The sequence below is a fragment of the Zingiber officinale genome, chromosome 8A, assembly GCF_018446385.1.
Source record: "Zingiber officinale cultivar Zhangliang chromosome 8A, Zo_v1.1, whole genome shotgun sequence".
Lineage (NCBI taxonomy): Eukaryota > Viridiplantae > Streptophyta > Magnoliopsida > Zingiberales > Zingiberaceae > Zingiber > Zingiber officinale.
The window spans coordinates 52,941,183-52,955,892 of record NC_056000.1 but is presented as its reverse complement, the minus strand read 5'-3'; the positions used below and the strand labels follow the sequence as shown (position 1 = coordinate 52,955,892).

At 35.0% G+C, this 14,710-nt stretch overlaps 3 protein-coding genes across 5 annotated transcripts; 1 reads left to right on the top strand and 2 right to left on the bottom strand.

Annotated features, from left to right (window-relative positions):
* Positions 1-2,156: 2,156 nt before the first annotated feature.
* Positions 2,157-2,548, bottom strand: LOC122009073. The gene has a single exon (XM_042565073.1). It carries the CDS (start codon positions 2,464-2,466, stop codon positions 2,194-2,196), a length of 273 nt encoding a protein of 90 aa, XP_042421007.1. The 5' UTR covers positions 2,467-2,548; the 3' UTR covers positions 2,157-2,193.
* A 294-nt stretch (positions 2,549-2,842) lies between these two features.
* LOC122009072 (putative RNA methyltransferase At5g10620) lies at positions 2,843-7,233 on the bottom strand. 2 transcript variants are annotated; one of them, XM_042565071.1, is made up of 7 exons: positions 7,087-7,227; positions 6,938-6,969; positions 6,655-6,797; positions 5,870-5,936; positions 5,576-5,653; positions 3,479-3,624; positions 2,843-3,138 (listed from the first exon to the last, which is right to left on the bottom strand). In XM_042565071.1, the coding sequence occupies exons 1-7, from the start codon at positions 7,166-7,168 to the stop codon at positions 3,099-3,101; spliced, it is 588 nt and encodes a 195-aa protein (XP_042421005.1). In that variant the 5' UTR covers positions 7,169-7,227; the 3' UTR covers positions 2,843-3,098. The 2 variants fall into 2 exon arrangements, with proteins under 2 accessions (XP_042421005.1, XP_042421006.1); XM_042565072.1 differs by lacking the exon at positions 6,938-6,969 and having other exon boundaries at positions 6,655-6,769; positions 7,087-7,233.
* Positions 7,234-7,320: 87 nt separating this feature from the next.
* LOC122009071 (endonuclease V-like) lies at positions 7,321-14,583 on the top strand. Of its 2 annotated transcripts, none has more exons than XM_042565070.1 (8): positions 7,321-7,476; positions 7,552-7,822; positions 9,481-9,543; positions 10,153-10,192; positions 10,577-10,641; positions 12,518-12,634; positions 13,880-14,008; positions 14,281-14,583. In XM_042565070.1, exons 1-8 carry the CDS (start codon positions 7,412-7,414, stop codon positions 14,365-14,367), a joined length of 837 nt encoding a protein of 278 aa, XP_042421004.1. In that variant the 5' UTR covers positions 7,321-7,411; the 3' UTR covers positions 14,368-14,583. The 2 variants fall into 2 exon arrangements, with proteins under 2 accessions (XP_042421004.1, XP_042421003.1); XM_042565069.1 differs by having other exon boundaries at positions 7,328-7,476; positions 7,543-7,822.
* The last annotated feature ends 127 nt before the right edge of the window (positions 14,584-14,710 follow it).

Sequence of the window (14,710 nt, the reverse complement as noted above, 5' to 3'; positions counted from 1 at the left end):
CCCTGACAAGAGGCAAAAATGAAATTCAGTGAGGTTCAGAGCTACGGCCAAGCTAACAGATAATGTGAGTTGGTTTTTTACACTGATGACACTTTCAGAGAATGAAAAAGAAAATCTATTTGACTTTAACTAATCTGCAATTGCGGATTATATATGAAACAAAGTCATGATTAATCAAACAAGTTCTGCTATGTGCATAAAAATATTTAAGATAAAACAAAATTAATACCAGCAAGCAAGATTGTCACATGATAAAAGAAAAAAAAGAAAGACAAATAGGATCTAGCTTCATATGCACATGCTGATGGGGGATTATTCCACAGTACGACAGTCTACCAGCAAACCAAGAACATAACCCGTAAGGTTATTATTTGCAACCTACTCTCGAGTATAAAAGCTAGGAAAGTTACACATTTGAGAAAGTAGTGTGATTGGCAAATTGGCATCACAATGAAAGATCCTAATCATTGTTATCTTGTGGGAAGTCCACATAGTATTAGTTGCAATGCAAATACTAATCGCTCATTTTCTTGGGTAGTTGAGTAGAAGAGAAGAGAGCGGGATAGACAAGCAAACAGATAGAACAACACCTAAGCATTTATGCCAATTCAGTGGAGGAGATAAACTAGTGCCAACCAAATAAAATATAAGGAAAAGGCCGGATGTCTTGTAACCAATTCCTTAAACATTTCTGATGGCTCTGCATTTGTAAACATGGAGAGGAATTTCTTGAACATTTAAAAGTGACAAATAGCTTCAATAATTTCATAATTGTTTAAAGAGAGTCCATAATTTACTTCAAATTCAGTGCAAAATAATGGATTAACTCTTTTCAAGTCACAGAGCATAAGGATATATTCATAAAAATTAAAAGATGCATAGCAAATGCACTATAGAAGTCCTGGTCAACCAAAAGAAACAATTTAGCAAAGGAAAACACTAAAAGAAGATCAAACGACAAATATATCAATATATACACAGAAGTAATGGAAAGAGTGAGCACAGTGAAGATCACATACAAACTATATAGACAAACATGATAGTGAGGAAAAAATTTAGTAAATGGACTGCAGAATTGCAAAGTGGAAGTAGAAAAGAAAAGAATGTGTCACCATCATGATTATCAATATGCAACGGAATAAATATTTTATTTCTTAAAAAATTATCAGGCATAAACTAAGAAAATACTATTTCTTGACATCTCATAATCTGGGGTGACCTAGATGAAATTTGAAAGGTAGGTAGGTAGGTAGGTCAATGCCACATAGACAAGATGAAGCCATAGGTAACAACTCCACCTAAAGTATTTTTATTTGATATCTCTTTTCTTTACTATCATGTGGATGCCCTAAAGCTATTCATACTACCATCATGAATATAGAAGCCAAATTATCAAATCATAAAATATATATGCCCAATTAAAATGTGATATGCATATGCTTGCATAAAATATTATCACTTAATATCCTAGTATTCCATACGTAGTAATGCAATACTATTGAATTTCAACCAATTTAAGTAGTCCAAAACCAAATTAGTCCTATTGTATTTCCATCTTTGAACTAAAAAAATATTGTCAACATAGCATATAGAAAAATGCAAAGTGGTAATTTCAAGAAAATTACTAGATCCCATGGAAGACGAAAATCTACTACAAGCGACCAATGGCCTCCCATTTTCAGCCATGTCCTATTAAACTTAATGCAAAATGTGAAGCTAATTTGACCAACAATTATAGATTCACTTTAAAACTTGAACTGGTCACAAAAGAACAGCAATAGAATCAACCATGACCCACGCTATCAAAATTCATATATATAACCTAGAGCATCATCATAATGTTCTGCATTTCAAAAGTTGATCATGAATTTATCTAGCAAATCCTCTTTCACAAAAGCAATAGATAAATCTTCACTTACCTGTAGAGGAGATAGTTAGGTGATATTTACAAGCAACAACTAGTATGTCCTCTCTAATAAGGAATCATGGATGTGTTCCATTAATCGTAAAAATATTAATCGACAAAAAAATTTTAGTGGATATATGTATAATTCGCATTAAACAAACATAACATACGAAATCAATATCACCAAACCTAGATCGATATAGTTAAAAATATCTTTTTTTTTATAATAAGATATCGTAACGCACTCTACCTGGAGGATCAAAGAGAGAGGGAGACAGCAGCCACGACTAGTGGTGGCCGCCAGAGGCCTGTTGCTGCTGATGCTCGAGGTGGCGGCGCTCGTGTGGAAGGGCCACAAGGTAGGATATCACCATGCCGCCGATGATGACGTGATAGAGGGGCTGGATCGAACTGGTATCGATGTACTTCTCGATGTAGCGATCCACCGCCTTGTCCGTACTGTTTTTGATGTACTCCCACGACAATTTCGGCTTCACGTATGCAGGGAGATCCCTCACCTTCAAGCCTTTGATCTCGTTGTAGAACGCCCGGAGAGCCATCGTAGCACCTGCAAATCTGAAGCCCTAACCCTAGAAATCGCGATTACACGCAGCCTTGTAGAGCGAGGTGATTAGAGGATGACTGAAATGCTCAATATAAGCGACGACTGAGATGGTACGGGCCTATGGCCCGGCCCATTTAAGTGTACAGTTAGTTTTGATCCATTCATATGTATTATTAATATATCAATAAACAATTATTTATATGCTTATAAAAACTAACAATAAATACTATTTATTTTAAATACAAATTATTAGTCGAATGCATATGGCTAATTTATTGGTGGTTTATAGAATATTTAATTTTTAACTTTCATTTTGATTAACTGCTAAATCATTTTTAATTTTTATGTTATGCATTCACATCTACCAACTATTTTAGTGCTGCCAATTGCCCCCAAAACTTTGAAGAAATTAATTTTGAGTCGAGTAAAATTTAACTATTTTACATGCCCAACTGTATGAAGCGTTTAGAAGATAACACAAGGTTGCTCAAATATGGGCCTACAATCCAAACTTTAAGATTGTAGATAAAAAGAGCGAGCGGACGATCATACTCGGCCCCCAAACTTGTTTGCTGCTGCGAATTTTTGGAGGATATTGCGGACTCTGGAAGTTCATGAGAGGTCATGCTAATGGTGGTACTTCTGGCCTTTGATGATCGTCCATGATCTACAAAGTCAATGCAGTGAAGTATCACACACCCATGGAAGCTAAGCAAATTAGGTTGCAAAGTTATATAACCACTTTGACTTTGCTGAATTTCAAGCTATCGAAAAGAGAATGTGTAATTGCAAACAGGTAACAACAACAAAAAACAAACAAGAAAAACTGTTGAGTTCAAAATGGGCTGTATCATAGCATTCAATGTCAAGGTGATGCTGATCAGTACATTTGCAAGATATTAGTGCAGTCGGGTAAGTGTAGCAACCAAAGAGAATATCGAATTGCACAGAAATTTACCGGATTCAAAGCAGTAGATGAAGTGGAAGGAAGTTGGTGACAGACTTACCTGTAGAGTTGCTCTAGCAACACAATCAATGCAATCTGGTGATTCAAGACCATAGATGATAATCGAATTGTCACATCTGCCCGTTTTCGCAACTGTGGTCCGTGTCCGTATGGGCCACCGATGCAAAATGCAAGTCTAGCTGAACCCTGCAAGTACAAGAAGAAAATATTGAACTTCATGGAATCATTACAAGATTTGTGGTGTGTGCAAAATGCAATTGAGAAAGAATAAAACGGCTACTTCTATCGAATGGCACATGAATATATATGCCTTGTGTGAAGAAAAGATGGTCCATTCATTCTTATGTTTAGTTTTTTAAGAATTTTTTAAGAAATAGTTCGACAATTAATATATTCTTTGAAAAAATATTTGCTCAGTCCTGTTCATCCACTTGGTCCATCCGACCATCCTTATCTCGTATCACCACCAATTTATCTAGCTTGCTTGAGACATACAACCTTTTCGACTCACTCATCCCCACATCCATCCAACTGGCATGACCCTTCCATCCTACTCATTTTGCACTATCCATCCAGTTCGCTTGTTTCATTTGACCCGCTTGACTTGTTTGGGCTGCTCAAACAGTCTAACCCACCAGGCTTCCTCAATGTATTGATCTCATTTGATTCACTCAACTTGTTCAGCATTTGACCTATCTGTTCTGCTTGGTCCACTCTACTTGCTTTGCGTCTCCGTCCTACCCAATCTATTCGTTCTTCTTAGATAGTACAATTTGCTCATTTCATTTGACTAATCTAACCTACTCGGTCCATCTAACTTGCCTAATCTGCTCGTTTATTCAATCAACATGCTCAATTTGCTTGGTTTGTTTAGCTTGTTCGATTCGCTTGGCTCATCTGACCTACTTGGAATATATATTTCTTAGAGAACGAAATAAAGTAAAAATATACATTCTTTAGAATGATAAGGGAGTAGCTAAGACAAATGAGAAGGGAATAAAAATATCATCAGAATTGGTAATCTAAGTTTATTTTTTTTAATCAAACATGTCAAAGGAAATATATTCCAAGTCAATTTTTTAAAGTCAAACATAAGAATTCATAAGGAATAGAATAACTATTGATCTGAATCAAACACAATACGAGTGTTTGGCAAATAACAATTAAAATAAATATAAAGAAAATGTTTTCTATATAGAATAGCATATTGACTCTTCTACTGGAAAAGCAGTACAAATTTGCATCCATTTTATGCAGTCTAATAAGCTCAAGAAAATCTCAAATGTTAATTTATGTAAATTTCATATATGATTGCATAGAATGCAGATCATGAAGGTTAGATATACAACAACATGAGGCTGCTAGGTTCAACAAAACTATTATTAGTGAAACTCCAGCAACCAATCCATGAGTCTCAGTTAGGACAACCAATAGAGTTCGACCCAAACTTCAAAAATAGTTAGAAATTATTGTTTTTTTTTTTAAAAAAAAAGGATCAAATTTCATTACATCTGGCAATCACATTCTGGCTTACATTAGAATATTCTTCATGCTCATGTGTGAGCATGAGTGGTTGGAGAGTGTAGCTTGGAACACAATTGAGAGGACATCATTCAGAAGGGTAATGGCAAAGTTTTTTGCTGACTGATGGCCGATGTATCCCACTATACATGAAATGAGAATCACTTTAACTCTTCACAAATATTTTTGTAAAAGGGTGTTGCAACATTAACTTTGAGAATGTCTTGGAACCATGAAAATATTGCAGAAGCTAATGCTGATACATATTCCTCCAAGAGACACATGATCTCCTTCTACGAAGCTTCTAGATTGGAAATTTAATTTTTCTCGACCAAATAGTTTTCACTAACAATTAGAAAAACTGCTAAGATATGCAATACATTTATCACTACCATGTAAGGCAAACAAGATGGTGCATACTTATGAATGTGTAAATAGAAGCCTAACAAGCTTAACATGTCACCTTTGGAATGACAGAATGTAGAGCAATTGCAAAAGAGTACTAAACTTTATGCACGAATCTAGTTGTCTTTTCAATTTAGTCTTTTTTATCAAGTTCAGTTTATCAGGTAGCAATAAAACAAAATGTTGCTGAAATACAAGATAAGGTACTTACTGTTTGCCCTCCATCCCCCACCAAATCAGCTAATTGCTCTGATCCAATATCTCTTCCATGCTCATCCAACACAATAACCTACTTCATTAGGATCACATGAAATAAGTTCTTATTCAACACAACTACAAGAAAATTATGCAAAAATAGATAAATAGTTAAATTTGATGATGATTCCTATATTAACATTATCCTCTTAGATTTTAATGACATTATTTGTTACTTTGGATAGAAGGCAAGGAGTTCAATGTTCTCTCTGGGTAGTACTTGAAAATGAGAGGGAAATTTACATCATACCCAATCTTCAGATCTGATTTGTTGCATAATAACACTGTCTTCAGCATCAATCTGAGCTTTCACATTGCTGTGGTACATGAGAAACATCGAACTTATAGTAAGAGTAACAATTCAGTAACAGCACCTGAATAAGTTTTCGTTTTTTTTTGTGTAAGAAAAGAACAAGTCCATCGGGAAATTCCTATCCATGAATTAAATGACACATCGCCAGCCATAAACCATAAGATTTGCTTACACACAGAAATCGGTAGCTACTAATTATTCAAGAAAAGGATTCATTACATGTTGACATCTCTCTCTATTTCTACAACAAATACAGATCCCTTGAATTGATACTACTCCCAACACATTAGTCTGTTGGATTTATTTCCCTAAAAAGATGAGTAAACTTGGGTTAATTGGATTGAGCCTATTAAATGAGAGATATGGAAGTGTGCCCATGTAGATATCTTATTATCACACCAAGTGAATCGTGTCAAATAGTCTAAATGGCTTGTTCGAATTCAATTAGGAGATGAAGAAGCTAACAAAGATGAGGCTAGACTCCCTCTTTTCCCTAAATCCAGTTGTCTCAACCCATTATCGATCTCTTACTAATAGATGAAGAGGAACATTAAACTGCGCAGCAATTGGAGAACAACAAAATTTGTGAATGACGAAGATCTTCAATTTACTTATATACATTTTTGTTTCATATTGATGTATATAATCAAAAATAAATAAATAAAATTGCATAGATGAACAAATACTCATCTTCGCAGTAATGTTGGCCATCTAGTGTGTACCTGCTACCTTTTGGATTAGACTTCAAGTGTACGTCCTCGACGCAGCAATAGTACTTGAGCTTCTCCATGTACTCCTCGACCAATAGTTGCACCCCTCTAGATCTCTTCTTGCCGACTGTCAATATTCGTAACGGAATTGTTCTCTTCAAGCGAAAATTTATGCCAAAAGAGAAAATTGAATAAAAAACTAAGGAAAAAAAGGCCAGTGTTCGGTATTAGAATGACCCAAAATGCCAAATCCCAGAGAAAGACCCTTTGGAGCAAACAAGAGGAGCTGACTTACGATTGCTTGGCCGGAGTACTTAGATTTCCTAGCTGCCGGAGGGAATCGAACACGAAAGAGAAAGAACGATTTTTAAAAAAAGGATTTTTAGGAGGAAGTGAGAAAGAGAAATCGGGGGGAAAAAAAGGAAATAGGTGAAACGATTGAACCTGGCGGAATGGAGGCAGGGTTGCTGCTCTTCAACCGAGTGGAGAGAAGAGTAGGGCTTTGGCCCAACAGAGAGACTTCCATTTCGCCAAGTCGCTAGAGCGAGAAAGCTCGGACGACCATTTTAAGGGCAGGTTCCTGCAGTTTTCATTTCAGACCTTGTTGTTTGAAATTTCACAATCAGAATCAAAGAGGGAGGCCGATTCTAACGTTTTGTAATTATAAGGGACCCTCGTTCTCCGTTTCGTTTCCCCTCCGCATCCTAATTCCTGTATTCGATTCTTCGAAATCTCACTGAGCTTCCTTCTACATCAAGGGCGATCGCTCATGGGAGATTCTCCCGATCAAGGAGAGGACGAAAATTTCGCATCGTATCATCAGGAATGGGCCAAGTATGCATCTACTCCAATTTTCCTCCATTTTTTGGTGATTCTTATCATGCAAAATGACAATTTCAGTCTTCTCAGAGCTCAGGAGTCGCTTAAGGAACGATTGGTCCTTGAGGATGATTTTTCGTGGGGAATATCCTCGCAAGAATCGCCTTCAGAGGATGGGTCAGCAAGGGAGAAGCTGAAGTACATCGGCGGTGTTGATATAAGCTTCTTGAAGAAGGATCCTTCGTTGGCGTGCGGTGCTCTCGTGGTGCTCGATTCTGATACTCTCAACGTTGTGCACGAAGAGTTTGATGTTGCCCGCCTGCATGTTCCTTATGTTCCTGGATTTCTTGCGTTCAGAGAGGTATTTGGCCTGACTGATGTTAACAATCTTTTCAAAATTTTAAACAATTGAGGCTTTAATATTCCTATTCATAATCTCATTTAGTGTACCTATGTGGGCTTGTTTAAACACTCAATTAATTATGTTTTATATAAGTTAAAAGGCTTAATGATGAATTAAGAATGACTTTTGTACATATATCATTAGGAATAGTTTACAAATCTTATTTAAGTAAAGAGAATTTCGAATTGGATTTGACTAGCCTTTTGGTAGAAAAATTGAATGCCCCAGTTTGGTTTGGTACATTTGCATACTTGAACAACTCAAGCAAACTCACTTGAATCCACTTGAGTGGTTGAGCTAAGTTCAACTAGGTCCAACCCAAACATAGTAGTTTTTAAGTGAGAGCAATCTAATAGAATAAATATATTCTCTTTCTAGGCCGTGTGTCGGATATTGCTCAATTATGGATCCAGTAGATCTGCCTCGGTGAAAATCCATTTTTACATGCAACACCATTTTGTGTTTTGAAAATATGGGAAATTTGGCGAGATTGATTAACTTGATTGAGATTATATCTCCATATCATCAATGCGTCGTCATATAGTGGTCAAGAAATGTTTTATTTTTTCTTTTTGACTCATGATTTCATCCTTGGAATCAGATGATTCCTTCTACCTTTGTTCGCTGCCAATATTTTGGAAAAGTAGGCATCCTAAGACCAGCAAAATTTATTGCACATTTTGCATCAGATACTAAACCTATCAAAGGAAGTTCTTTATAGACCTTTCAATATCAATGACTTATTTGTTTGCCCCTTATGTGAATCCTGTGTGTCTTATTATGGAAGAACTCACTGGTAGGGCATGTCGTAAGACATTTCTTATCATCATTGTGTCATATAGTGGTCAAGAGATGTGTTATTATTGCTTCTCGACTCACGATTTCATCCTTGGATTTAGGTGATTCCATCTACCTTTCTCACTGCCCATATGTTGGAAAAGTTGGAATCCTAAGACATGTATTTGACAAAATTTGTTGCATATTCTGCATCAGATACTAAACCTATCAAAGGAAGTTTTTTATAGACCTTTCATCGCATGATATCAATGACTTATTTGTTTGTCCCTTCTATTGATACCGTGGCTTGTTATGGAAGAACTCACTGGTAGAACATTTCATACGACATTTCTTTGCCATAGACCTTGACATGGGTTGCTACAACTACTAAAACACACTATACTTTTTTCATAAACTACAACTTTACATCCCCACATCTTGAAATTAGAATACAATTTATGAGTCCTCGGTTACTTAATAAAAGCATGATGAAATGATTCTAGGCCAAATGATTTTTCGAAATACGGGATTTGGGAAGGTTATCTCATGTTCATAGCTTTAACCTTGTACAACAAATAGTCTATACTTTATTTAGCCCATGATCTCTTGCATTACTAGAGACGAACTATACCAGTTTCACAAGGTTTGCTAAGAAAGATGAGAACGACAATACAAAAGGCGTATGAATTGAATGCTAAAACAAATATTAGTCATTTCTGTTGGAAACAATCTTAGCCTGACGACTTCGCAGTTATGAGGTTCACTCTCTCATTTTTCAAAATGATCATTCCATAAGATGTGTATATTGGAGTTGTGAATCATTTTTTGTACTATTGTAGGCACCAATACTTTTGGGTCTTCTCGACAAGATGAAGTTCAACGCTCATCCTTTCTATCCTCAGGTGAATTTACGATAACTTTAGGCATTAAACAAGTCATAAAAGGTTCAATTGTTTGGATATTATTTGTTTAGTAAAATGTCATTCTATTCAACAAAGACAAAAATTCATTTCTTCTTAACATCTCATTTAAGAAGTTAGAATATTAGCACATATTTGGAAAATAACCTTTACTAGAAGTCTTAAACTGCACATCTAATTTTGGACGCCCATGGTTTAGAAAGGTAACTGTGTCATTGTATCTCTTGGTTCTCTTCTTAAAATAAAATATCAATTTAGTATCAAATGAAACATTCCAAGACAATACAATGCATGATCATTCTGTATTTCAGTTAACAAAAATTTAATTTTCAACAAGATTCTTTCATTGCATAGCAGAAGAGCTCATGACCAGATTCTTATTTTATAATTCACTGGTGGTTTTCTTTCATTAACTACGATACAAGTATCTCCAAAAAAATTTTATCAAAGAATCATTTTGAAGTTATGAATGGAGTAGCAAAATTTTGAGACAAATGGTTTCTCAGCAGAGCTGATTCATATCATTTTTCGTCTGAATGAAAATTGAAACTTTGAGCCACTTAAGACTCTCGCTCATCTCTATGTTGGCAGTTATTGATGGTCGATGGCAATGGCTTACTTCATCCTCGAGGTAAGTTCCATCTCTTTCCCTCATTTTATATGCACCGCCTAGTCATCCTGATGCTAAGTACCATATTTTAAGAGCTAGTATTAGCATCCCGTCATTTTAAATAGATTCATTCATGGTATCTCATTCTGATTGTTAGATACAGTGTAGTAGTGTACCACATTTCAGAGCATCTAAATTTGCTGAGTTCTTTTCTTTTGGCTACTCTTAATCATAAAGTGTAATGGATTTTGAGCTAGAGTATCAAACAAATGAAACTCAAAATTTTCATTTGGTCCTTGAATAAATGCAGTGTCATTCGCATTATTCTTCTTTTTTCCTTTGTTTTAGGTGTGAAAGTTGTTTTCAGTTTCATTAATGGGTTTTGCTACTCATGCTCTAACATAGGTCTTGGGTTAGCTTGCCATCTTGGTATCTTGGCTAATCTTCCCACCATTGGAATTGGAAAAAATGTAAGTAAATTAAAGCTTTCCTTTTTTTTGTAAGGGAATATTTCATTTCACCTCCCTCAATTTATCTCCTTAATCCTCCCCAAAGTTTAAAAAAAAATAAAATAAAAATGCCTCCTTAAAATTTCAAATTCTTATCATTCTAATCCCATCTTCTGATTCTTTCATTTAATGGTGGCAAGCATGTGACATTTTTTTTATTAGAGTCGAAAGTATTCCTCTATATTATTCTAGAGAAAGTGACAATAAAAGGACTCAATTTTGAAAACATTACGAGGCATTTTGACATTTATGAAGTTGGATGTAGTGCTCAACTATATTTTAATTTTATGGAAAGCAAGGCCAAACTCTTACCACCATGTACCAAAAGAATTATACCATAGCACCAAGATTTTAAAAGACAATTTCAAGTGGCAGAAGGTCTCAAGTGGCAGAGGGTTGACCCACTAATAGCACCTAGGAAATAGGTGAGGCCTAGATATTAAAATAATATTGATATTAACATTAGACATAACTAAATCTATATATTTAACAAAATGAATTAATCATTCAAAAAAAAGTTTGCAATTACATGTAAATAAGTGATAATTGATTAAGAAATAAATTATAACAACAAAATACATCATACTTCCTGTTGCATGGAAGGAAACATATAGATAGGAGAAATAAAGTAGAGAGGAAGAGAAGATGGAGAAGACACTTTGAGAAGGAATGGAAGAAGAAGATGGTTGGAATTATTAGGATGTCCTTGAGGGTATGGCATTGAGTGAAAAATCAAGGCTTGGATGATTTTTTTTAAGAAAATAAGGGTGGGGTAAGGTTGAACCTTTAGGGTTTATTCAAGTGAATCTGTTTCTATACTAAATCAAAATTTGAAAATAAACATATGCTTGGACCAATCATTTGGACTGCATGGGCTGCCTAGGCGGACTGCCTAGATTGCTTTCTGTAAGAATGCTTAAAGGGGACAACTTATTGACTAAGTGAAGCAATCCCCTTCCAACTTCGTAAGTTTTTAGAACAATGCTTAACACAAAAAATTATGATCCTTCCTACCTGATAGAGCTATGTTTTGGTAGACAAAGAAGGTCAGTACTTAAAAGGAAATTATGGTGATAATGTCATAAAGCACAAGGATCATTTCATATATGAAAACTTTAAAAAGGAATATACAAAGTACACAAGCTCTTTCCTTACAGATTTACAATACTACAATGGAAACATACCATTCTTATTATCATACCTTGTGAAATTTGCTTGTTGTATAACATAAATTTATGATATTTTACCTTTTGTTCTAATTGCATTAAATCCTCTAAAACCTTTCTCTTATAATGTACATTATATTAGAATCTTCACAGAGATATAAAGTATTAGGACAGAAAGGGTCAAATATTTATCATGAACTGAACTTTTCATAATATGTCTTGATTGGATAAATTAATAATGGATAGGAAAACAATAAATTGACAATAGATGTATAAACTGATCTCTTAAGTGTGCCTAGAAACATTATCACTTAACCTCGATTAACTTCTCCAGTGCTGAAATTTTATTTTATTTTAAAATTCTTGGTTAGTATCATTATTCTTTTCATTATATCATTACCTTATTTCCTAGGAAAGTATACATGGTCTTTATCATAGCGGTTCTTCCAACTGGGTAAGGTAGCAATTGTCAACCTTAATTGACTCCTCTATTACCTGATAGATATGGCCTATTAGATTAAAGATAAAATGAAAAAGTTATTAAAAATCTGGTCGACTTTGGCTTGTTGGTACACAGACAGGATTATCTTTGGGCTGGATTGTTCATCTAGGATATGGTAATATTTTATTTCCCTAAGAATTTACTTGTAATTTGTCGCTGTATTCTTCAGTTGCATCACGTTGATGGACTAACTCAGTCTAAAGTGAGACGATGCTTCGAAGCTAGTGGAACCTATGATGAGGATCTGATACCTTTGATCGGGAAGTCTGGAAAAACATGGGGAATGGTAAGAGATATTGAAGTCCATACTCAAAAGTTAAATATTCTGCAATCCCTGTTTATGTCATTGTGTTTTATGATAAAGAATTAGTGATTGAAATGGAGAGGAGGTTCTTATGTGATTATTGTTTGTCCCTTGGCTAAAAGAAAAAAATTTCAAGATCGCAACATTTAGATATGAATTAAGATGTCAGACTCGCCCCTTCAAAATAATTATATTAAAAAATAAATGCAATATAGATGAATGTGTGAGATTATTTAAAAGTTGAAAAAAATATTATATTGCCCAACAACATTTAGATGTAGTTCCCATAGATAATAAATGAAAAAATATATTGAAATGTATTGGACTTGCTCATAAGTGAGATAGTTTTTGTATCTTAATGAGTTCAATCAATTAGAATTGGAGATGTAGAAGATAAAAGTAGATAAAAAAAAAAGCTTTAGCCAGTGTAATAATGAAAATATTAATAGTAAAAATAACTTTGTGTTGCGATCAATTTATCCATGTAGACAATCTATAAGTCTTGAATGTATTGCAGATCTTCTAGCTGGTACCTTACTGAGAATTTTGTCATTCTGGTAGATATAAATGCATCTGACAGCATTTTTCCTATTCCAGCCAGACCTTACAATCCAAGGAACAATAGCAGTCCATCCATGTTTTGCACTCAATAATTACTTTATTTTCTCTACAGCCATGCATATTAAAAACAAGGAGTGAGTTAGATTAGGAATACATAATGTGGAAAGGATATACGAGTAGCACGTCAACCATCTTCAATGACATGCCTTATAGCAGTGGATTTTGAAATGTAACAAAAACCATGGCTACGGGAAAAAAGAAGAATGTGTGGATCCACAGCTGCTTCAATCTACTGCTAGGTAGACTGTTCAGCTTATGTCTTCATCCCCATCTGCTCTGTTGTGTATTGTATGGAATGGTTCTTCTGTCGAGATCTTACTAGATAGGAACACCAGCTTCATTATGCTTGTTTAGGCTCCAGGCAAAGATTTTGTTTTCTAAGACTCACTATCAGTTATGCATCATATGATAGTTGGTGGCCTTCTAATTAGGCTCATGGAGGATATTCCCATCTGCTCTATGACATAATATTTTTTGGCTTCATGGAATTTATATTTTTTAGGTTGCACTAAGAAGATGGCATATGTCATATACATTGTTATTTTGATGTGTAATATCATCTAGAATTTCCTATTCTTCTGAACTGAACTACTTCTATATTACCAGGCAATGCACTCCAGTCATTCCTCATCAAAACCTATATATGTGTCCATTGGTCATCGAATATCGCTTGGTTCTGCCATAATGATTGTCAAATCATCTTGCAAATATCGCATCCCTGAGCCTATTCGACAGGTAAGCTCCAATTTTTTTTTTGTGAATAATGAACACATCCTATATGGTTTCTTCACAGATGGAATGAACAAATATTTAGTTCCCAATGGTTTCTTCACAATATTTATTTTCAAACCAGACGTGTTGAAGAAAATATTTTCTTGACCATATAACCCTATTGGTCAATTAGATTAAACATCTGTATCATTACTCCAAGTTATTGTCAGTGTGGACTAACATTTCTGAAGCAACCATTTCTTGAATATCTAAGAAATCTTGTTTTCGATTTGCAGGCTGATATTAGATCGAAGGCATTCCTTCAGGAGTTCCAAGGAGTAACTAATTTGGTGAAACCATCTCACAGTTTGCCTTATTCTTAATTCCTTAGGCAAACTATTGAGATAAGGGGGGAAAACACAATTATGCAAGCTGTTTGTTTAAGACTACTGTTTTACAGTCTTTAACACCGCAATGTACCATCTTCATTCGACTTTGGTGCAAAATGCCGTTCCGTTTCTGATGACCAAACAAAGTGCAAATTCCCAACATCACCAAACAAAGAATAGTATCATTGCTGGTGGTTCTTGTATTTCTAACTACTTTCTCTTCATTTTCTTAAGCATGCTAATCAGGGACGGATCCAGAAATTAAAAGTGGACTAGGCTAATTCTGAGTTGGTTGAGTCCACCAAGTGGCAAAAGGTGATTCGCTCGTTCCAGCGCC